Source organism: Agrilus planipennis, unplaced genomic scaffold, assembly GCF_000699045.2.
Source record: "Agrilus planipennis isolate EAB-ADULT unplaced genomic scaffold, Apla_2.0 scaffold126, whole genome shotgun sequence".
NCBI lineage: Eukaryota > Metazoa > Arthropoda > Insecta > Coleoptera > Buprestidae > Agrilus > Agrilus planipennis.
The window spans coordinates 110,930-136,355 of NW_020439036.1; the positions used below are offsets into that span (position 1 = coordinate 110,930).

The 25,426-nt window shown below is 37.1% G+C and overlaps 1 protein-coding gene across 3 annotated transcripts in view; it reads right to left on the reverse strand.

Annotated features, from left to right (window-relative positions):
- LOC108736242 (ecdysone-induced protein 78C) overlaps window positions 1–25,426 on the reverse strand; it is a 79,746-nt gene that overhangs the window by 22,605 nt on the left and 31,715 nt on the right. For all 3 annotated transcript variants that reach the window (XM_018468601.2, XM_018468600.2, XM_018468602.1), the window contains one exon: window positions 655–776. In XM_018468601.2, the coding sequence (XP_018324103.1) occupies window positions 655–776 (122 nt within the window). The remainder of the gene's footprint in view (window positions 1–654; window positions 777–25,426) is intronic.

The following is a 25,426-nucleotide window of genomic DNA, read 5'->3' on the forward strand; positions in this document are numbered from 1 at the left end:
GATGTGGGTTGTTCTAGTTTTAGGGAAATGCGAAGTTTAGCTCAGGATAGGAAAGAGTGGAGGTACGTGTCCAACCAGTCTTAGGACTGACGACCCTATGATGATGATGAAAATCAACATAAATCATTTTATATCAAAATATTTACAACCCCATTTTGTTTTTGATCTTCTTCAGATTGATGTTTTTGATTTTTTTTTGCTTATATCAATTTGAACTTCAAAATTCCATGGACCATGACATTGAACCCGGAAAACAATATCGATCCAATATTTTAGATTATCCATTTCCAAGGAGTTTAGAATTTTTTGGGCTCGCTTAGAAGGCATTCATGGAATGTCTATTTATCCTCTTTTTAAGGTTCTAATACCTTCATTGGCCAATGTAAGTAACTTTCATTCATCATTTCATATAAGTAATAATGTTTGATTGGTGATACTAGCAAAACTTTTAACGGCAAAAATGATGGGAGCACATGGGTCAGAACTTTCAATACGTGGAGCTTGGGTCATCCTGACTCTACGTCTCTGCTAGTCAGACCGCTGATATACGCTGGGTTTATAATATAACGAGGTTAATTTATTTGTATAAGTATAAAATGCATATTATTCGATTTGGGACAACACGCGATTTCTAATAAATATAAATTTACATACCTTACAGCCTTCACAGGACGTTACACCGTAATGATATCCAGATGCCTTGTCGCCACATACTTTACAAGGAACAAACGATTTGGTGGTTGAAGTATTTGAGTCTGCGGCCACATAATGCTGTTCTGCAACCAAATGAATCGTTTTAGTAGTAGAAGAAATTGACAGAGGAATAGAAGAACTGCTTTCAAAATTACAAGATAAAGCTTGAATTTAAGAATTACACCTAAAGATTATAACAGTTGAAGTTGTCTTTCAAAAGTATCGCCGATAACTGTAGTAGGCATTCTCAAGGGTTATTACTGGGTTGATAGGTGAAATGAGTTATCACATGTTTGACAAAGCGGTAATCTTTGAAGGTGCCTGTTATAACTGCTAGCGAAACGTTGGAAAGGCAAATCCTATCGAAGGGGAGGATTGTAAAAACACTGTTATCAAGCTAGGAAAATAATGTCCTGTTAAAGACTGATGCTTGGACACGCGCCTCCAAAACTCTCTATATCCAAGCCAATGCTCGCATTTCCTTAAAACTAGAACGCCCACATCTCTAAACAGCAATCTAATTTAGGTCTTTTTCTGTCCCATTTACTCTAGTATCTGCAACTAATACGTCTCTAATTAAACTTTCATGCCTTTTTATTTTTATGGTGCCCTCTGTTTTCCTATTGGGATCCGTCAAATGGGAGGAGCCTAAAAACATGGCGCCGATTAGGGAAAATTTATCGTAGTTCCCATAGTGTACCGTGCAATTTCCAAGTTTTTAAATTACGATAAACTGATAAGTATTGACACAATATGTGGGTGGGTTGACACAAAGCCTCGGAAAGGAAATTTCGTTGAAGGTGAGCGTGTTTTTAATGCCAATCACATTATAAAATTCGGAAATAATAAATCTGGAATCTAGCCTTCAAAATCCGTCAAGTTTACTGCCTACTTTTTACAAACTTATAATTGGTGAGGTGATTCTGGGTGATTTAAGCAATATCATATCAATGACTTGCACGTGCAAAGCTGATTTAAGAGAACGTTTCAAACACATAATTGCAACTTTGTCGTATTGCAGCAGGCAGGTTCTTAACCTCAAAATACTTATATCGTATCATTAGAATTGTGTTAAATCAATTACACAGGAATTAATAATTTCTCACTTTATAATTTTAGTATGATTCTAGTTTTAAATATTAAGGTTATGGCTGATGGTAAATACTTGCTGAAATATAATCATGTGCATTAAAATGACGTGAACTGCTTTCATCCAAGCTTCTATTAGTTTACTTTTTTCTCTAATTTTCCGAATATATTTTTTACATATATAAAACGGTTAGTTTTTATTGCAAAGTAGTTAATGTAGGTGAAGAGTGAAGATGTATGTCTGAAGTGCTATTGCAGCTTTTCACTGAACATATTAACTTTTTATTTGATTTAACTTTAGAAGAAAACTTCATCGACTCCATCAAGAAAATTTTAATTTTTTTAACGTGTTTTATTATTTTAATAAACAGTTTTACAATTTGCGTGCACAGTTCCTATGTAATTTTTTCCCTTATTCGACTTATAAATTTTGCCACCAGATGGTGTATGCCCATTTGACGGATCCCAATAGTCTCTCATTTTTATCCAGACGGTATTTTCATCATCCGCAATAACACCAAATCTCAAACGCTTCCAACTATTTTCAACATAATCGTCCCTAACGTGTATACACTTATCTCATCTTCCTTCTACATTGTTAACTCCTTTGGCAAAGAATTCTTTTGATTGACTCCGAAGCAATTTTTATTGGCAAAAATGATTCCACCTGATGCATATTTGAGTGAGATAAAAATCAAATGGGTCAAAGTCTGGTCTGTGCACTGGATGACGTAAGATCGCCCAACCCAATTCTTGAAGCTTATCATGGGTTAGCTAGGTCGTATGAGGGCGGCAGTTGTCGTGCTTAAAAAAATGACTCCATTTGCCAAGTGTCCACGGCGTTTGCTCCTGATAGCTGGTTTAAGTTTGTGTTCTAGAATCTCAGAGTAGTACTGACTATTGATAGTTCGCTGATCTTCAAGCAAATTGCAGTAGAGCTGGATCTTGAGAATCCCAAATAATGGTCAGCATCACTTTACTAGTAGAGAGTTGAACCATTATTTTTTTACGAAAGCAAGAGATGGTGGGTTTCCACTCCTTACTGTGTCTACGGATTCAGACCTCGTCGCAAGTCACAATTGTTTAAAAGGAAGCATCTCCTTCAATGAAACTTCGTTGCTTTAAGTCTTTACTGATGGAACGTCTCGATCCTTTATGGCTGTATTTTAAATGATTCTGAATGATAGTGTGAACAATTCCAACACTTGCTTGAACTTCCTCAGCTATTATTTTAATAGCAATTCTTCTGTTATCACGAATGTCCAAAAAGTGTCGACTCCGATAAGGGATTAGAATAAACTCCGGCTGGACGACTACGTTGGAGTTGATCATTTACTTCTTCGGCCACTTTTAAACCGATCAACCCACTTCTAACATTCTAACGGTTCTTACTACTTTTTCAATATCGAAGGAAGTATTACAGCTGGTTTTACACTTTCTGCGACCTAAAATCTATTGTCAGAATACTGCTCCTCCACGGTGCAGTCTTCTGCTGGACTTGCCAGGGTGAACTGAAGTTTCTGAGGCATGAAATAACCTCTCCTGAGGATGCCAACTAACTCCTTAGAAAAGTTGGTACATATTTACTGGATTGTTCTGATTTGTTAAAAGAGTTGTACGTTTGGATTGTAGTTGTACGTTTGATATTTTGCAAAACGAAGAGATGGTGGGTTTCCCCTGTCTACTGTGTCTATTGGATTCAGACCTCCTCGCAAGACACAATTATTTAAAAGGAAGCATCTCTTTTAATGAAACTTCGTTGCCTTAAGTTTTGACTAATGGAACGCCTCGATTCTTTATGATAGTGTGAACAGTTCCAACACTTGCTTGCACTTCCTCAGCTATTATTTTAATAGCAATTCTTCTGTTATCACGAATAAGTCCAACAGGTGTCGACTCCGATAAGGTACCAGAATAAACTTCGGCTGGACGACTACGTTGGAGTTTATCATTTACTTCTTCGACTACTTTTAAACCGATCATTCCACTTCTAATATTCGCACGGTTCTTACTACTTTTTCCGTATCGGAGGAAGTATTACACCTGGTTTTACACTTTCTGCGACCTAAAATCTACTGTCAGAATGCTGCTCCTCTACGGTGCAACCTTCTACTGGACTTGCCAGGGTGAACTGAATTTCTGAAGCATGAAATAATCTCTCCTGAGGATGCCAACTAACTCCCTAGAAAAGATGGTACATATTCACTGGGTAGTTCTGATTTTTTAAAGGAGTTGTACGTTTGGATAGATACTTGGAGTTGATCTTCGTCAAACGTTTCGGGGGTTGCTAATGTCTGCAACTTCAGTAGTTATTGCTTTTCCTTACTGTCTCTAAGTATTTTTTCGACTTTCTCGGTGAAAATAAATCATGATATCAGTAAACAATAAAAACAATTTTGAAACCCATCAGTCTTTAATGCATTATATTGAAATTTTATTACGTACCTAAAAGGGCCTTACAGTATAATACGACTGAAATTAATTTGCTTTCTGTTAAGGAAGGTTGCTAGTAATGACAATCGATTTATTATTCCTTGCGAACAAAAACTGCAATTGTTTTTTTTTTTATTCTCACGTGACCGAGGTACGTACGTAATCTCATTAAAATGCACACAGTTTGCTATGATATAACGGCGACGCCCAACGTTTTTTTTTTATTCTCAAAACATCTTTGAAGGTTGTCACTGTTTATTTCGTAGTAATCTGAATAAAATATTTTTAATACCCCGCCAATAGGTATGTACTAAGAGCAACTCATTTTGAAACTCAATAACACATCTACCCCGGGAAATAAATAAGAATAATCCTTTAGGGAGTTGAGACGAAAAGTAAAAAAACTACTAAAATACTATAACGTCTTAAGATATTGAGACGACAAAAAGGCGGACATGCAGATTTCAGTTTGACGTTGATTCCACTGGTATTTTCACATACAACTTTAAAATTGAACGCTCGTTTTGTTCTCGCCGTTTGCTCACATGGTACTCGACCTCTTGCATCATTTATTAAGCTAGTACGTAATTTAGATGACTTTAAAATTGAACGCTCGTTTTGTCCTCGACGTTTGCTCACATGGTACTCGACCTCTTGCATCATTTATTAAGCTAGTACAGATTACCAGAGAATTTAGATGAAATAAATGCAGAATTGCAGGGTTAAGTTATGAGATCAAGATTTCATTTTTGTAGGTACCGAATATTTTTGTGCTCGTTTCACTCTCACCTATTACTCATGTAGCACTTAAATCGACCAAAATATTTTAAGACAATTATGAGACGAAATAAAGTCGGACTTGCAAATTTTAGTTTTAAGTTGATTCAGCTGGTAATTTCACATACGATTCTAAAATTCACGCCCGTTTTATTCTCGTCGTTTGCTCACATTGTACTCAACCTCTTCCATCATTTATCAAGTTAGTACCGCTTTCCAGGGTATTTTATGGAATAAATTTAAAGTTACTCTTGTGCTCGTTTCGCTCTTATCGATTACTCATGTGGTACTCAAAACTTCTAAAATGTTTGAAGACATTTATGATACGAAATAAAGGCGGACTTGCAGATTTAAGTTTTACGTTGATTCCACTGGTAGTTTCACATACGATTCTAAAATTCATTGCTCGTTTTGTTCTCGCGGTTTGCTCACATGGTACTCAAACTCTTACATAATTTATTAAGCTAGTACAGCTTTCCAGGGTGTTTATATGAAATAAATTCAGAGTTGTAGGGTTAACTTTTGAGATTGGGATTTCATTTTTACAGAATCAGAATATTCTTGTGCTCATTTCGCTCTCACCGATTACTCATGTGGAAATCAAAACTACTAAAATGTTTGAAGACATTTATGAGTCGAATAAAGACGATTTGTAGATTTTAGTTTTACGTTAATTCCGATGGTAATTTCATGTACGATTCTAAAATTCAACGCTCGTTTTCTTTTCGCGGTTTGCTCACATGGTACTCGACCTCTTGAATCATATATTAAGCTAGTACAGCTTACCAGGGTGTTTAGATGAAGTAAATTCAGAGTTGCAGGGTTACGTTTTGAGATGGGCATTTCTTTTTTTGTGAATCGGAAAACTCATCGTATGCTCGTTTTACTCTCATCGATTCTCATGTGATACTCAGAACTGCTACAATACTATAAAATTATAATACTCTGAGACGAAATAAAGTCGGATTTGCAAATTTTAATCTTACGTTGATTCCACTGGCAATTTTATTTTCATAACGATTCTAAAACTCATCGGTCGCTTGTCTTGCTCTCGCTATTTGCTCACGTGTAACTCAAATGGCAGCAAATATGCACGATGTTTAAGCATTATTACCTTGTAATTGGTTAGTAAACGTTACAATTACGATAATCTCGTTAATCAATCAATCAATCTCTCCAAAAACTTGATAAATACGGAACAAATGACTGTCGCTTTTACCGGACGACGTAGTTACGTTATTTTTCAGTTTGAGCGATTAATTAATTGGCAAGAGTCCAAGACCAATTTTATTTATATCTTTCGAGCGGAATAACCAGCCGCAACGAAGCGGCTGTTGGAAATTTAAAGAAAGATCCATTCATAAACGCGTAATTACCGAAGTGTTGTGTTAATGAACGCGGTGCGCTGCGTCCAGTTGTTCGTCGATTACTGCAAACTTTTAACAAACAACAACAAACAAGATTGCAAACAAGGCGTTAACCTTCCGTCCATCCATCGCATCGCTGGCTCGAATGTTTTATGCACGACAAATGCGACTTTCTCTTTATTAACCGTGCCATTGAACTTGAAAAACTTGAATTCTTCAACGGACAAACCGCGCCAGCTACAATCTCTCTGATGCCTGGCTCGCGCAATTGATGTTGATGGTAAAATATTACGAAGCAAAATTTCATCATCTCCTCGCGTCTTCACGAAGCGATAAAAAGTGCGTGGTCACTTGTGCAGAAAGATGAGATGAAATTATTTATTACTATTATTATCGGTTCTTAATAACAGACTGACAATGAGACGAGGAATGGATGTTTGCGATAAACGAAATAGGGAAACAAAAAACCAAATTGAAACAGCAAAAAGAGGATATACGGAAGAAAAACAAAATAACAAGCTAAAATGTGTATTTTTTACAATGGATTACACTGTTAATTGTCTATAGTCTAACCATACGCAAAAGCGTGGATCTGTGTCTTGGACTATCGAGTTGCAATTTGACGCTCTCACCAACTATAGTAACATTTGGGTGTCTCATTTCCATCATCTACTAATGCTGGTAAGCGGGCAGTCCCTCTGGATTATGTCGGGGGATAAGGCCCTCTCCAGCCTTCTTCTAGGAATCGTAGGAATGGGTGGGTACTGGAGCATCTTAGGGTGAGAAAGATAAGATATGAGTGAAAGATTTCAGTGGAATATCACTCCCCCAGCATTTGACCCAATGAAACCACAGGAAAACTTGAACCAGGACAGACATACCAGACCCAGGATAAGAAGGACGAAATGAAGACAGAAAAGAGTGAAAGATTTCTGAGGAATATTAAAGCCCCAGCAAATGACACAATGATACCACAAAAAAACTTGAACCAGGACAGACAGACCAAACCCAGGATAAGAAGGACGAAATGAAGACAGAAAAGTGTGAAAGATTTCTGTGGAATATCACTGCCCCAGCATTTGACCCAATGAAACCACAGGAAAACTTGAACCAGGACAGACAGACCAGACCCAGAATAATAAGGACGAAATGAAGATAGAAAAGAGTGAAAGATTTCTGAGGAATATTATTGTCCCAGCATTTGACCCAATGAAGCCACAGAAAAACTTGAATCAGGGCAGACAGACTAGACCCAGAATAAGAAGGACGAAATGAAGACAGAAAAGAGAGGAAGATTTCTGTGGAATATTAATGCCCCAGTAAATGACACAATGAAACCACAGGAAAACTTGGACCAGAGCAGACGGACCCAGGATTGAACCGGTCTCCTCCCGAATGCTAAGCAATGGTCTAAACCTTTAGGCCATAATGTTCGGTATACACGGTCCTCTCTTTTGCATACTGTATAGTTATTATGGTTCCGTACCTCCGAATGAAAAATGTCATTCCGTCTATCACAGTCAATTTGCTCCGAATCTACTGAATCGATTAATTTGAAACTTTGTACACATGAATTTCTTTGGCCCAAACACGGGCGCATAACGTAAATAAATTAATTTTCAACATGGGAGTCATTTTTGGGAAGTCAATAGGGAATTAAAAAAAAGTTTTGCAAACTGTACTGTGTGAAAGGGCTAGCTGTAAAGGTCAAAGCAGACTCCAGGACGTTAAAACCGTAGCGTACACCTTTGTCAACGGTGTGTATAGATTTACATTTTCATCATGGCGATCCTCATACCAAAACCTAAGACCACTTGAAACTTTTAAGATTAGAAAGAACCCGTCAAAATGAAGACTGAGTATAGATATTGTAACACGCCCATTTCTTTGCAATAAAAATTTAAAAAACTCGAGTCCTCATGGTCTATAGTAATAACGGATCCTTCTTAATTGAAGTTTTTGTTTTAGTTTTCGTGCGTTAACATAACTTCTTTCACTGTTATATATTAGATCTACGTATAGTATAATAAAAGACTACGGTTTGAAGAACCGTCCCTTAAAGCGATTTTCGCTTGGATGGAGAGGCAACTTTCAGATAGAAGAATGCGGAAACCCTAACGTAACAGGATAATTACCATTCCTCGAGGTGCAAAATTACATATCCACAACATTTATCTAAAAGAAACTGCTACAATCGAGCACCCATAAACGTTCAAACCGACTAGTAATAGGTAATATAAAAAAAATCAGAGATATCGTGTTTCTCTCAAGTATAGGAATATTACACAATACATACAGGGTGTCTTACAGTGGCGGTTCATTAGAATATTTGAGAATTTACTTTGATTTAATTTTTAAAACATTGGGCTGTACAGCTTCCGGGGGAGCACTCTTTAAATAAGATAATGTCACTGTTAATACTGAACCAATGTTCGGCCAATCTTCAAGTGTCAAAGTTCGGTACAATAACATTTTGCCAAGTCTGGTCCAGTACTGGACAGCCAAACATAGGCTTGTCAATACAGAATCAAAGTTTGGTCAATCTTCAAGTGCCAAAGTTCGGTATATTAACATTCTGCCAAGTTTAATCCAGTACTGGGCAGCCAAATATAGGTTTGTCAATACTGAACCAATGTTCGACCAATCTTCAAGTGTCAAAGTTCGGTACAATAACATTTTGCCAAGTCTGGTCCAGTACTGGACAGCCAAACATAGGCTTGTCAATACAGAATCAAAGTTTGGTCAATCTTCAAGTGCCAAAGTTCGGTATATTAACATTCTGCCAAGTTTAATCCAGTACTGGGCAGCCAAATATAGGTTTGTCAATACTGAACCAATGTTCGACCAATCTTCAAGTGTCAAAGTTCGGTACAATAACATTTTGCCAAGTCTGGTCCAGTACTGGACAGCCAAACATAGGCTTGTCAATACAGAATCAAAGTTTGGTCAATCTTCAAGTGCCAAAGTTCGGTATATTAACATTATGCCAAGTTTAATCCAGTACTGGGCAGCCAAATATAGGTTTGTCAATACTGAACCAATGTTCGACCAATCTTCAAGGGCCAAAGTTCGGTACAATAACATTTTGTCAAGTCTGGTCCAGTACTGGACAGCCAAACATAAGCTTGTCAATACAGAATCAAAGTTAGGCCAATCTTCAAGTGCCAAAGTTCAGTACATTAACATTCTGCCAAGTTTAATCCAGTACTGGGCAGCCAAATATAGGTTTGTCAATACTGAACCAATGTTCGACCAATCTTCAAGTGCCAAAGTTCGGTACAATAACATTTTGTCAAGTCTGGTCCAGTACTGGACAGCCAAACATAGGCTTGTCAATACAGAATCAAAGTTAGGCCAATCTTCAAGTACCAAAGTTCAGTACATTAACATTCTGCCAAGTTTAATCCAGTACTGGGCAGCCAAATATAGGTTTGTCAATACTGAACCAAAGTTCGACCAATCTTCAAGTGCCAAAGTTCGGTACAATAACATTTTGCCAAGTCTGGTCCAGTACTGGATAGCCAAACATAGGCTTGTCAATACAGTATCAAAGTTCGGCCAATCTTCAAGTGCCAAAGTTCAGTACATTAACATTCTGCCAAGTTTAATCCAGTAATGGGCAACCAAATATAGGTTTGTCAATACTGAACCAATGTTCGACCAATCTTCAAGTGCCAATTTAGTGGTTTTTTTTTTTTACTGATTCGCTCTCAGGTTATGCACCGTTTATTGGAAGTTCAAATATCGATTCGCACACCTTCTTTGGATGTAGTATTTCTTTACCGTTACCGTTACAATTCATCCATTTCATCGAATCTCGAACTAAGTCTTTTCAACAGTAAATGAGAATCACGTTTACTATCGCGGTGCTCATACTGGAACGAGCAGGTGATATAATTTAGAAAGTTGCGCGTAATAGTTTTCTCTATGAGTGAGTGGAAATTGTACACCATTCAACGCTGGATTGCAGCAAAGATAATAATCATAAAGTATATAATAGCAAGCTAATTATACTGTTCTAAATAATTACCAAAATTTTCATCGTTTGATGAATCAACCAGAAGCGTACACACTTTTTAATTGGACAGAGAACAAAAAAAAACAAAGGAAACACATTTTAGATTATTTTAATGTTGTGGCGATTTCACAATTTTTAACTTTTATTTATTATATTTTCAGTTGTTGTTTTAGTTTGTACATTTTCTTTCCAGGTATAGAAAAAAATTAGTTTCAGGTATGTGGTTGTCGATGATCTTTGACACGTGTTTAGGACATTAATGCGAGTTAAACCGCTAGCAACTTATAGGAAAGGACAATATAACAGGTCAATTGAAAAGTCCCCGGCCTAAAATAGTAAAACACATTTTTTTTGCAAAATTCGTTTTTTTTATTCAACATAATTCCCTTCAAGGGTGATACACTGATTATAGCGATCCTCCAACTTTTCGATACCATTTTTGTAGTACGATTTGTCCTTTGCTTCAAAATAGGCCTCAGTTTCGGCGATCACCTCTTCATTCGACGAAAATTTTTTCCCAACGAGCATTCTTTTGAGATCTGAGAACAGGAAGTAGTCGCTGGGGGCCAGATCTGGAGAATACGGTGGATGCGGAAGCAATTCGAAGCCCAATTCATGAATTTTTGCCATCGTTTTCACTGACTTGTGAGACGGTGCATTGTCTTGGTGAAGCAGGACTTTCTTTTTCTGCAAATGCGGTCGTTTCTCGGCGATTTCGTCCTTCAAACGGTCCAATAACGCTATGTAATAGTCGCTGTTGATGGTCCTTCCTTTTTCAAGGTAGTCAATGAAAATTATTCCACGCGCATCCCAAAATACAGACGCCATAACCTTGCCAGCCGACTGTTGCGTTTTTGCACGCTTTGGAGCGGGTTCATCGTGTGCAGTCCACTCCGATGACTGTCGATTGGACTTCGGAGTGAAATGATGGAGCCATGTTTCATCCATTGTCACATATCGACGCAAAAACTCGGGTTTATTACGCGTGATCATCTTCAAACACTGCTCTGAATCATCAACTCGTCGTTGTTTTTGGTCAAAAGTGAGCTCGCGCGGCACCCACTTTGCACAGAGCTTTCTCATACCCAAATATTCGTGAATGATGTGATGTATACGTTCCGTTGATATCTGTAGAGTGTCTGCTATTTCATTCAATTTCAATTTACGGTCATTCAAAATCATTTTGTGGATTTTTTTAATGTTTTCGTCCGTAACAGCCTCTTTTGGGCGTCCACTGCGTTCACCGTCTTCGGTGCTCATTTCACCACGTCTAAACTTAGCATACCAATCCTTGATGGTTGATTTTCCTGGGGCAGTGTCCGGAAATTCGTTATCAAGCCAAGTTTTTGCTTCAACTGTATTTTTTCCCTTCAAAAAGCAATATTTTATCAACACGCGAAATTCCTTTTTATCCATTTTTTTCACAATAACAAAAGTTGCTTCACTAAAAATGCTATAATTCACAAACTAATGATCCGACAGCCGTCAAATTTATAGACGCGTCTTTTGAAGGTTAGGACTAACTGAAAATCATATGGATTTAGTTCTGGTGCCGCCATCTATGTGTCAGGCCGGGGACTTTTCAATTGACCCTAGTATATATTTTCAACCTAGTATTTCCACAAAAATAGGTAATTGAGAAAAACTTTTTTAATTTTCCCACCTTTTTAATTAAATATTTAACGATTAGAATGCCAAATTTTGATTATACATAATGCATCATTCTTCATAAATATTGAGCAATGATTAATATTCGCTGAATAAAGCACTTAATTGACACATTATTCCAAACTGCGAGAACTCTAATTTGATTTTAAATTAAGTTTAAGGTTTGGCACTAAATTTTTTTCTTGAAGTGCCAAGGCTAGGTACATTATCGTTTCGTCAAGTTTGATCCAATACTGGGCAGCCAAGTATAGGTTTGACAATAGTGGTCCAAAGTTTGGTCAATTTTCAAATACTGAGGCTAGGTACAACAACATTTAGACAACTTTGGTCCAATATTGGGGCAGCCAAGCATTCACCTGCCAATACTGGTCTCGACTAATTGTTAGGACAGACAGGTTGGTAGGACACCTTCTCGGGCATGAATGGCTAGTTATAGAGATATATTAGGACCAGAAATAGAAACTAAAAGGATTAGAGGTAGACCTAGGTTAGATTATTGTTCACGTTTTCAAAAAGTTAAGGATGTGGGTTGTTCTAGTTTTAAGGAAGAAGATTAGTTCAGGATGGGAAAGAGTAGAAGTGCGTATCCAATCAGCAGGTTTAGGACTAACGATCCAATGTTGTTGATGCTGAGCTTTAAACGAGTAATGAGAGTTTAAAATTGTCGTACTTCTAACACAGGCTACATTAAGTAAATTCAGGATTTATCTGGAAAGCAGACAACAATAGATGGTTTTTAATTTCAGAAGAGTTTTGAAAATACCTGGTTCCAATGGCTACGAAGAAACGACAGCGTTATCTTAATATATGGTGCTACAAAAATGGCAAAATTTGACGATTTTTAGTAAGAAAAATAGTGGCACTGAATAGCAAAATGGCAAAATCTACCGATTAATTAAAAATGCTTAAAATTTATTGTAATAAAAAGCATTAATTATCTACCTAGTGGGATCAAATAAGATAATGAATTTTTAATTATCCCGACACCTCCGCCAATTTTGTATATCTGCTCCTAAAAAAAAGCTTTTTCTTTTAAGGCAGCAACCTTACCACTTCTATTATACCTACACTATAAATATTATGAAAAGTATAAACCTATTTATAATTTATTGTTTTATCTTTGCCGATTTTAAAAAACCATTAATTAATTTATTAAGGAAACAATTTTTTTTTAAATTATTATTTTATTAGTATACAGGTTTTCAGGCAGATCCCCAATTTAGATTGATTTATCCACATTTTTTTAGGTTAGATTAGGGAAAGAAACGGGAACTGTATTGTATTTCCATTATCTCAATTTGTTATAATAGTATTATGCAATATATTTGGTAACATGAAGGGGAATGTTGCATTCCGAATTACAATTCAATTTGTATTTCGAATGCACCGTTTCCATCACGCATACATTTATTTGTAGATGTGCATACATATATATAAATAATCGGCAGAATTATTCGAAAATGGAGAAATTTTGTTGCACAGTCACGTAATAAATATTTATGTTAAGTAACTAACCGCGTTTAATTTTTAATAGCTTGCTAAAAAATGCACATGATGTCAATAAACCCGCAAACACAATACCATTGAACCCTAAACTTGTTCTAGTGGGCTATTCTTATACCATCAGATAGCTAATCGGCATAATATTCAAGGAGATACCAAATATATACACCAATGCACAAATCAGTACGTAAAACAATATCGTCGTTTTCAATACAATGGTGTATGAATTAGTTTGAATATACAGGGTGTTAAGATGGACTATTACTGAAAGTCAAAAACTAAATTGCTACATTATGAAATCAAAAGTGAAAAAGGTGGATAAGAGTCGTATCCATGGAGTCTAGAAAGAGAAACATTTTTATACAGTTTCAAAGACGGGATCATCCACATCAACAATCTTAAGAGTGGTTGGACACGCACCTCTACTGTTTCCTATCCTGAGCTAATCTTTTTTTCTAAAACTAGAACATCCCACATCCTTAACTATTTGTGAACAGTAATCTAATCTATTAGGTCTACATCTACTCTTCTTAACTCCTGTTTCAGCTCCTAATATGTCTCTAACTTGCCCTTCATGCCTCTAATTATCCACTCATCCTTTACAAACTGCAATTTGAAAGTTCTTTCTCTACCTTGCTCTAAAATTTTACGATGATGTACAAATAATGGTTTTTTTAAAATAATCGTGTGAAGAAATTGAAAAGGCAGGGCTGTTTTGGACGTGGCATTTGATTTAATAATATCCAATTGGAAAAGATTATTGTTTTCATTGAAACAGTCAAGCTTACGATAATCTTATCCTAATAACTAATATTATAAATGCGAATGTGTTATATGTTTGTTTGCCTTACGCCTTAATCACTCAACTGATCATCATAAAATTTTGTACACATATTGTCAAGGATACAGAAAAGCTCATAGGGTACCCTTTATCCAGAAAAAAACATTGTTCCCGAGGGATAGGGAAGAATTAGTTTTGTGGTCGGTTTCACGCCTTAACTACTCAATCGGTCATCATGAAATTTTGAAGACACATTGTCAAGGATACAGAAAAGCACATAGGGTGCCTTTTATCCATAAAAAAACATTGTTCCCGAGGGATAGGGAAGAATTAGTTTTGTGGTCGGTTTCACGCCTTAACTACTCAATCGGTCATCATGAAATTTTGAAGACACATTGTCAAGGATACAGAAAAGCACATAGGGTGCCTTTTATCCATAAAAAATATTGTTCCCGAGGGATAGGTAAAAATTACTTTCGTGTGGTCGATTTCACGCCTTAACTACTCAATCGGTCATCATGAAATTGTAAAGATACATTGTCAGGGGTTCAGAAAAGGACATAGGGTATCGGAGGAAAAATGCTGTTCCAGAGGAATAGAAAAATTATGTGGTCGTCGATGACCTTTAACACGTATTTAGGAAATCAATGCGAGCGAAGCTACATACGAATACGTTGGGATTTTTTTGGGCCGAGTATTCAAAATAGTCCATTTCTGGTAAAATCGTATTTATCAATTTCGGATAGAAAAAGATTATTGTATACATATATATGGTAAATATAATAGACCAATACTACCAGACTGTCATTGCGTATGTTAATTAGTAAATATACGTATCACTTTTTCTTCACTGACACCAGAAATCCTAATAAGGATATGCCATTTCCGAACTGCAAGTAATAATAAAACTGCCTTTTGTTACTTATATTACGTGTTTCCCGCTTTCTACTTTGTGTAAGTAGTAACTAACTAAATACCAACAATTGAACTTTACTGCTATCCTTTAGTTAGTAAAGTGTCTCGTATAAAATCAACACAGTAGCTAGAAATATTTTTCGGGAGAGTTTTGTTGAAAAGTACTAAATTTAAAGTTAACTTGTTTGAATAATAAAATTGAAATTTACTATGCCACGAATTGCATTAATAAAAACAAAAAAGGTGAATACTGATTGATTAATACTAATTATTACAAATTATGGTAAAAAATAGATTAATGAGATCAAAGGATTAAGTTGATTTATCTTTTCTCTGTGCAAAAATATTAAGTACTTCATCGATTGGTATGTCAATCATCAATGCTAATCCTAATAGTGGGCTTTGTCTACAAGAGTTACGTCAAATATGTTTTGAGTCTTCTTAGAGTTACGAGAAAATGTACACTCTGGTGTGCACGTTGTCACTGGTAGAGTAGCAAATATTTATTTCGGTACAACTTGTTGATCGAAGTCAAATTCGATCGAAGTATTAAACTAATCATCATCATAAGGTCGTCAGACCTAAGACTGATTGGACACGCATTTCCATTCTTTCCTATCCTGAGTTAATCTTCGCATTTTCCCAAAACTAGAATAACCCACATCCTTCACTATTTGCGAACAGTAATCTAATCTAGGTCTACCTCTACCCCTCCTAACTCCCGTTTCTGCCTCTAATATATCTCTGACTAGACCTTCATGCCTGACAAGGTGTCCTACCAACCTATCTCGCCTATTTTTTGTAGACTTCCATTGAGTCCTCTGTTCACCTATTCTTTCTAAAACCTCTTCATTTCTAACCTTCTCTATCCACAGTATCCTCATCATTCGCCTGTAACACCACATTACGAACGCTTCTAAACTTTACTTTTCCACCGCGCCCATTGTCTATATTTCGCATCCGTACAGCGCCGCGCACCAAACATACAACTTTAACCGTTCGCGAGCATAGAAGTGACTTCTTTTTATTGAAGATGACTCGACCCTGCGCTATCATTTACTTTATATCCCTACTGCTCCTTCCGTCCTGACTTATCTGACTTTCTAGATACCGAAAATAAGCAATTTCTTCTAATTTTTCGTCTCCTATCTTTATATTCGCACTTTCGCTACTTCTTCCTTTGCGTACCAGCATTTCTGTTTTAGTTTTATTTATGTTCATACACTACTGTTTTTTCAATACCGCTTCCATTTTATTTAAAGCTATCTCTAACTATTCCTTGCTAGATGCTAATGCTGTTATATCATCTGAAAATCTTAGCATACTAATCTTTTACCCCTGTATATAGCGAGCGGCATGCCCTAGAAGTTTAGACCATTGCTTAGGATTCGGGAGGACGCCGGTTCGATTCCGGGTCCATCTGCCTTCGTCCAAGTTTTTCTGTGGTTTCCTTGGATCACCTGGGCAAATGCTGAGTCAGTAATATTCCACAGATAATCTTTCATTCTCTTCCGTCTTCATTTCGTCCGTTTCACCTTTCTCACCCGAACCACCACCCACCCATTCCCACGATTCCTGAAAGCAGGCTGAAGAGGGCCTTCCGCCTTACCTTCCGGCGTAGTCCGGAGGGACTGCCCGCCCACCAGCATTACTGGCTGGTGGGAATGAAACACCCAAAAGTTTAAAGTTTAACCCCTGTATATGTATCCCTACGGTTGTACTCATTTTAAGGATGTTGATCGCGACTTCGATGTATAGATTAAGAACTAGCGGTGACAGTGTACATCCCTTCCTAATATTTACTTCTCTACGTTGCAGCTCCAGCTTAGCTTATACCGAAAATTTTTTTCAATTATTTGTGAGTAAAAATTTTTTATTCGCACAAAAATTTCGAGGGAGAGAGTTCCAACCCGATAACCCCCCCCCCCCGTAGCTACTGCCTTGTATAAAATACAACTGTACTGAAAGGAAAATTTAAATGCAAAGTTGAATCTTTACATCAAATATGCACTTACATGTATTTACCCGTCCATGTATTTTATACGTATGTACTTTATAGGTAGATAACAACGTGTACGGATTCATGTTGTGAATACGGTTGATTATATGTGAAAGTTCAACACTCTATTACATCAACGATTTCGTGCCCGGTTTTGGAATAATAAAAAAATACTTACATGCATCCATATACCACACGGTACATACTCACATGCACGCGGTAAAGTGCACATTTTGCTATGTTTAACTCCCACGAGAAAAGAAAGTACGCGAGGCTCGTATTTGTAAACTTCCTTCTTTTCCTTATGTTGTGCAGTTGTTGCGCACAGACGATATAAATTATTTATTATATTACATACAGTCGCGAAAAGAAATAATGGAGCGCACATTTCGATATCGGGGGGTCGGATAACTCGATCTGGATGGAGAAAGTGACATATGTGCGTAGAAATAAAACAAAGAACGGCGCAGGGCTGAGTTCTTTTTAGCAAAAACACTTACACTTCTGTACTCGCGAACGATTAAATTAGAAATATTATTTTATGTATCTGTTAGGCCCGAAGACCGAAAACGCTCAGTGACCGGAGAAAACAGCCACATCGCGTTCTGGCTGCCTTCGAACGCACAGAACGCGTTTTGGCTGTTTTTAAACGCTCGCAACGCGTTCTGGTAACTGTTAAACAGCCGGAACGCGTTTTGTCAATTGTTGAACGCTCACAAAAATGCAAGTGTCGCAATTTAAATGTACTATGTAATTCGAAATGTCATTCAAACAGTTCTTGTAAAAATAAGTGATGTACCTATGTAAAGTATTTGAAAGTTCGAAAAAACCCCTCGTTTGTATTTAATTGTGGTTGTCAAAAATTAAATCGTTTCTAATAAAGTAAAAATGGCATGAATTTAAGTTTGCGTTGTACCCCACAATAAGTTAAATGTGTAGAAAATAAATCGAAATTCATTTATTAAATGAATAACTTTTCGCTTTTTCATTCATTCATTCGTATATCATATGCTCGACAATATAAGTGTTTAGTGTAACTTTCTTCCTAGAACTGAAAAACAATTATAAGAAATTTAATATTGTTGAAATGATTCGGAGAGAAAAAACGAACTCATCTTTGGTATCCAATTATAGTTGTCTATAATTGAATTGTTTCCTAAAAACTGAAAAATGGATTGAAATTCATTTGTTTTGTAAGTACAATATAAATCTCATTGTACAAAGGTAGAAAGCGGCAAATAATACAAGTCGAACATTAAGAACGCGTTGTGAGCTTTCAATAAACAAATAATAGATACACAATAAATGACAAAACGCGTTCCGGCTGTTTAACAGTTACCAGAACGCGTTGCGAGCGTTTAAAAACAGCCAAAACGCGTTCTGTGCGTTCGAAGGCATCCAGAACGTGATGTGGCCGTTTTTTCCGGCCATTGAGCGTTTTCGGTCTTCGGGCCTAACATATCTATATCTACGTTTGGACACTACTTTTAGTCCAGACTGTTGGGAAGAAAAACACTTAATCAGAGAATTCTTCGGAGTCACCCAGTAAAGGGCGATCAATTCGACCCGTAACTTTTGGTTATTTGTTTTAAAAGCCGCCAAAGTTGTTGCAAAATATCGATTTTTTTGTTCTACAGCTTAACATAATGGTTGCATTAGCTAAAATTTTACATTAAACTTGTAGACAGCTCAAACACCTTTAATTTGAAGCTGAAAAAGTTCAATTTTGTTGAAAAAAATGGTCAAAAACGGTCGAAAATGTTTATTACAAAAATAACTTGTTTAATATTTTTAAGGCATTACGATGAAACCCTTTCAATTCTAAATCAAACGAAATTCTGTAGAACTCAGACGTCAAATGTTTACTGCTCTAGATTTTTTAAAAACCTTAGTAAACGCTTGAAATATTTCATTAGCAGCAAATGTCCGCTAGATGGCGATATACTGTGTATATTTGGATATTGTATAAACTCGCTCTTTAGAAGCTTCTTTTGAGTCTGTATGCCATGGGGACTCTCCCCAACCTCCCTCCCTCATCTCTTTACCTATCTCCCACTCAACCCTCTCCCCTTCCCCAAACTTCTCCCATTTTCTCCCAGTAGTCATAACCACTAGGTTGAACTACCATCTCGAGGAGGGTTTTTAGTCGGTAGGCGCTCCCACCAGGAGTGAATCCGACACTACCTCCTTAAGGGGTGTCTTTAGAAGATTTACCCTCCTCGAGGTTAAAATAAACAAAAAAAAAGTATGCCATGGTCTAAATATTTCCGTGGTTTCTTAGGATTACTTAGACAAATGCTGGTGTAGTAATATTCTACAGACAATCCTTCCCTTTCTTCTGTCTTCATTTCGTCCGTCTCATTTTTCTCATTTCATCCATCACCCATCTATTCCCACGATTCCTAAAAGGAAGTCAAAGAGGGCTCTCCGCCTTATCTTCCGGCGTAGTCCGGAGGGAATGCTTGCCTGCCAGAATTAGCAGGTGGAGAATGGAGGTATCTTCTCTTGTTTTCATCTGGAACTGTAGTCATTTGCTGTGTTTTGAAACGCCCTTGTGTACGCAAAAAATTAGGATCGACTTTATAACAGCCTGGGTGGAATTATATCTTTAAACAAACGTCTTTGCTTTCCTTAATTCCTGAGAATGTTGAACAAAGTCCAATGCTGACAACATGCTCAAGTTCTGCTTGACATCTCTTTCTGTTAAACATTAGTTGGTGTACTGTTATTCATTTTTCTTGTGAGTCCAGTGCCCGCTGCAATTGCTAACTGACATCTCTATGTTTACAATATCCCCTACGTCTATCATGAGTAATAGTAGGCGTTCTGTCAGCATCTGCTCTAGTCTAGTTGGTAAGTCGAATGAAGAAAATAAACACGATTTATTGCGGACTATGCCAATTTTGAACGTTCCGACTATAGTAAAGTTGAGAAGCAATAATCCATCTTTCGGTCCATCTCTGTGCAAGCAATCAGCCGGGAGGCATGGCATCAAGCTGGCCATACCGACAACCAAACAGCTTGTGTTTTTGGTGAGAGCCAGTTCATCGTCCTTTATGAAATACCTGACATCATATGATGCCGCTGCTTGTGAACACTTTACAAACCTGTTCCTTCTTCAGCGCTCCTCCTTGTACACTCATATCTTTGTGTGCGTACGTACTGTACCTACCATACACAATTAAATGTTATCGTCCGTCATCATCGTCATCATTATCATTATCATCGTCATCCTTCTCATCGTCGCACAGACTTACACACTTAGAGGGCCGTGTCCGGCACAACTTTACAAATTGCAATAGCCGTAGATACGAGAAGTTGCGGTTTATTCGTACTTCGCGATCTTTGCCCTATCGATCCCGGGAACATTTAACAAATTAATCCTACGATTGGAAGAGTTTATGTCTTTGGGCAGTTTTATTAATTTCTTTTACAAATTTAGTACAACTTGCTTACAGCGTCATCATAGCGACCTGGGCGGTCCCTATTTTGACGTAACTGAGTTTCGTTTGTTTTTAACATTCTAAACCAATTACCAACATCGCATCAATTCGTATGTATTCGACCCTGGCGGAAGGTTCGGGTTCATTTCCCGGACGATACCTTTCTTTTTTAGCTCGACGTTCATCTATTAAAATAATGATATAAGTACCTGCATACTTATAGTGCTTCAATGCTTCCTTTTGTCATCGCTACTATTTACATATAAATAAGGAACTGGACAGGTTGCCTTACATATCAAAAAGTCCGAGTAATTAATGATCGGTGGATCAAGGAACTCGCCAGTTAATTTGTTATCCCAACGCATCGCATACTGCAATTACAGAACCAAGGAAACCAGTTGGTTACAAATCAATTAGAACCGAGTCGTGGGAAATATGCACTTTTCCACTATGTAATACGCATTAACAGTTTAAAATTTATTACGCTGCATTATCTAATTGCAGCGGAGAATCTGTGTAATGCTGAAATGATTCAATTAGCATCAATGTGTACAGTTTGTCAGAAATTTATTAAATTGCTGTCTGTTCGTTTGTTTATTAAGTGAATTACCTACTTGAAGAGTGTAAAAAAGCAATTTTGATATAACGCTTTTAAAAGCAGTAGCGGTTCGTTAATATATTCCATAAGGGAGCACAGTATTAACGTCACCATTCATCATCATAAGGTCGTCAGTCCTAAGACTGGTTGGACACGCACCTCCATTCTTTCCTATCCTGAGCTAATCTTCGCATTTCCCTAAAACTAAAACAACCCACATCCTAATGTAGGTCTACCTCTCTCCCTTCTAACTCCCGTTTCTGACTCTAACATGTCTCAAACTAGACCTTCATGCCTGAGAAGGTGTTCTACCAACCTACCTCGCCTATTTCTTATTGATTTCGATAGAGTCCTATGTTCTCCTATTCTTTCTAATACCTCTTCATTTCATACCTTCTCTATTCTCATCATTCGCCACCATTACATGTTGAAAAATAATTGTTTTGATATATAAAAGGACACAATGGTGAAAGAAAGTACGCCATATATAGAATATCAATAACCATCAATACAATTTCAGCAAACAAAAATTAGGAACGAAGATTATGTGTAAAGTTTGGTTATTTGTCACTGAATATTATTTAATTTGTCTTTAATGAGTGTAAACAATTACGACTGACGTCGATGGTGTTTGAAATATATAACCTATGGGCTGATGTTGACGAACCTTGGAATAGAGTTTATTAGATTAGAATCATACAGCGATCTTCTCTATCTTACAAGAACCGAAAAAAAAACTTGAATCTTTTATTCCCACCAACTACCGAATTTGGTGGGCGGGCGGTCTCTCCGGACTACGCCGGAAGGCCCTCTTTTTAGGGATTGTGGGAATGGTGGGTGGTTGTTGTTTGGTGTAAGAAGGATGAGGCGGACGAAATGAAGATAGAAGACAGGGAAAGATTATCTGTGAGATATCACTGCCCCAACGTTTACTTAAGTGACCCAAAAAAAAAAAACAGAAGAACTTGACCCTAGAGCAGGTGAACCCGGAATCGAACAGTCGTTGCAAATCCGTTAACTAAAAATTTCATAAGTTTATTGTTTAAACGCCTTTATGAAGAGGATTTAATGTAGTTTGGGATGTTGGTGAGGGTTTTATTTAATAGAAAGCCTATCAGAACGAAGACACATACCATTAACCGTAGTGGTTTTACCAAGTACTCGGCCGGGTAGCGGCACAGCTAATGCTGGGCACCCATTTACTTATCCGTTACTAATCCGGCAAAATTACTATCCGGTTCATCTCCAGTATAAACCTCTATAATAGGAAAAAAACTTTTGGGTGTTTCATTCCCACCAGCCAGTAATGCTGGTGGGCGGGCAGTCCCTCCGAACTATGCCGGAAGGTAGGGCGGAAGGCCCTCTTCAGCCTGCTTCAGGAATCGTGGGAATGGGTGGGTGGTGGTTCGGGTGAGAAAGATGAGACGGACGAAATGAAGACAGAAGAGAGTAAAAGATTATCTGTGGAATATTACTGCCTCAGCATTTGCCAAGTGATCCAAGGAAACCACAGAAAAACTTGGACCAAGGCAGACGGACCCGGAATTGAACCGGTGTCCTCCCGAATGCTAAGCAATGGTCTAGACCTCTAGGCCATGCCGCTCGGTTTCTATAATAGGCTGCACATTTTGCTCGGAACAGATCGCGATTTATTAATTTATTTCGGTATCCATTCGAAATAGCCATCCATATGTTTCAGCATATACAAAAACAGATTGTTCAAGTTAATTTTATGTTATGGGTATTGTTTCGGATGATGTAGTAAGTAAATAAATAAGTAAGTACATAAAGTTATCGGAGAAACGTTCCCTTTCTCAAGCGAGTTCTGTAATTTACTGTGTGAGTTTGTTGGTCGGTTCAGATTTCACATCCGCGTATTATTTAATGCTTTATCTTTAGAATAAGTAGTTATATCCATATGGAGATAGTGATCTTTACAAGGACATATACTGTTTGTGTACAGGGTGAAGAATTTATAAAACTGTACAAATTTTAGGGTTTTAATAGTGTTAGCTAACAAAATTTTGAGACTCAGACAGTACTTTCGGTAACAAAGGAAGTGGAGGTTAACTTCAATAAGTTCATAGAAAAATTAATATACGTAGGTATGTATCAGTCCTACATCAACCAAGTTCTGGCCTGGCCGCTCAAAATACAGGATTTGTGGATTTATGATTTACTAATAAATAAAATCCTTTTTGAATTGTGATTGACTTTGGGTTTCTCTAAATGTCGTTAAAACATATTCAGGTATATGTTTGATTGTTACGTTTATAATAATTTGGTCTTATGTGTTATACATAATACACCCTTAATATTACTGAAATATGCAGGTCACTATTTTGAAACGTTTTAATTGCTTCAAGTAAGGTAACAATGGCATGGAGTAATGCTGCTTTTGATGAAATAAAAAAAAAAATGCGAGTTTCAAATGTTGATTGTAAGGAGGTATCTCCGATCTATCTAGTATCCTAACTAATATTATATGAGTTTGTTTGTAGATACATTGTCAGGGGTACAGAAAAGGACATAGGGTACCTTATATCCAGAAACAAATACTGTTCCCGAGGGACAGAAAAATTGAAAGTGGTTGATTTCACAACTACTTAATCGACCATTATGAAATTTTGTAGACACATTGTCGGGGGTACGGAAAAGTACTTAGGGTAGGTACCTTTTATTTTGAAGAAAAAATGCTGTTCCCTAGGGACAGAAATATGAGTTTTATGTAGTTGTCGATGATCTTTGACATGTATTTAGGACATCAACGCGAGCGAAGCCGCGGGTAAAATCTAGTCTCGTATAAAACCGGAGAATAAGGCGAAAGGTATTATTTAGCTTTCTTTTAAGAATCATGGGAATATGGTTGATGAGAGGCAGATTGGACGGACGAAATGAAAGTAGAAAAATGAAAAATTATCTGTGGAATAAGCCTCAGTATTTCTAAATAGGAAATCACACAAAAACTTGGATTATGGCAGACTGACACACAATGGAAAAATCGAAAGAATGACAGAGTCCTATTGGTAAAGATTTTTCAGAAAACCTACTACGAATACATTTTAAAATAAATAGAAGTCACCTACTTCTACAGTTTGCAATTTTATTTCAATTAGAGACCCTTCTTAATCCAACTGCTTGCCGCTATCATCTCTATTGGCTGAACCCAAAATGGCGGATGATGATAACACCTATGTCCTTAGTGCATTTACAATTGAAAGGAAAACCTGCTGCGCAAAATTCTGATAACGTTAACTTATTAAATATTAAGGTGTTCTTTCATGTGTTTCATCTTTCTATGAGCTAGAATTCAACTTGAAATGGTAAACGTTAATAAAAAATCCAGATTATTATAAAATTGTACTAATATTCATTTAATTCAATTGTAAGTACTCTCCAATTTGAGCGATTTTCTTTGAAGAACAGTCTCTAAATTATTTTAAAAGTAAATGATTTACTATTTTAGGTATTTTTCACATTGTACATGTAGCAGAAGGCGTTCCAAATCAACAGAAATCTTGCTGCAATTCAGAAATGCTCTTTCGGTGAAAAAGAATGATATATAAATGGATACACACATGTATGTATCTTCAAAGTTTATGTACGGTATATACAGGTAGTTATTATACACCCACTGTTTGACTTTCGAAAGCGCAATTTACATTCTATTCATAAGTTTATTGTTTAAACGCCTTTATGAAGAGGATTTAATGTAGTTTGGGATGTTGGTGAGGGTTTTATTTAATAGAAAGCCTATCAGAACGAAGACACATACCATTAACCGTAGTGGTTTTACCAAGTACTCGGCCGGGTAGCGGCACAGCTAATGCTGGGCACCCATTTACTTATCCGTTACTAATCCGGCAAAATTACTATCCGGTTCATCTCCAGTATAAACCTCTATAATAGGAAAAAAACTTTTGGGTGTTTCATTCCCACCAGCCAGTAATGCTGGTGGGCGGGCAGTCCCTCCGAACTATGCCGGAAGGTAGGGCGGAAGGCCCTCTTCAGCCTGCTTCAGGAATCGTGGGAATGGGTGGGTGGTGGTTCGGGTGAGAAAGATGAGACGGACGAAATGAAGACAGAAGAGAATGAAAGATTATCTGTGGAATATTACTGCCTCAGCATTTGCCTAAGTGATC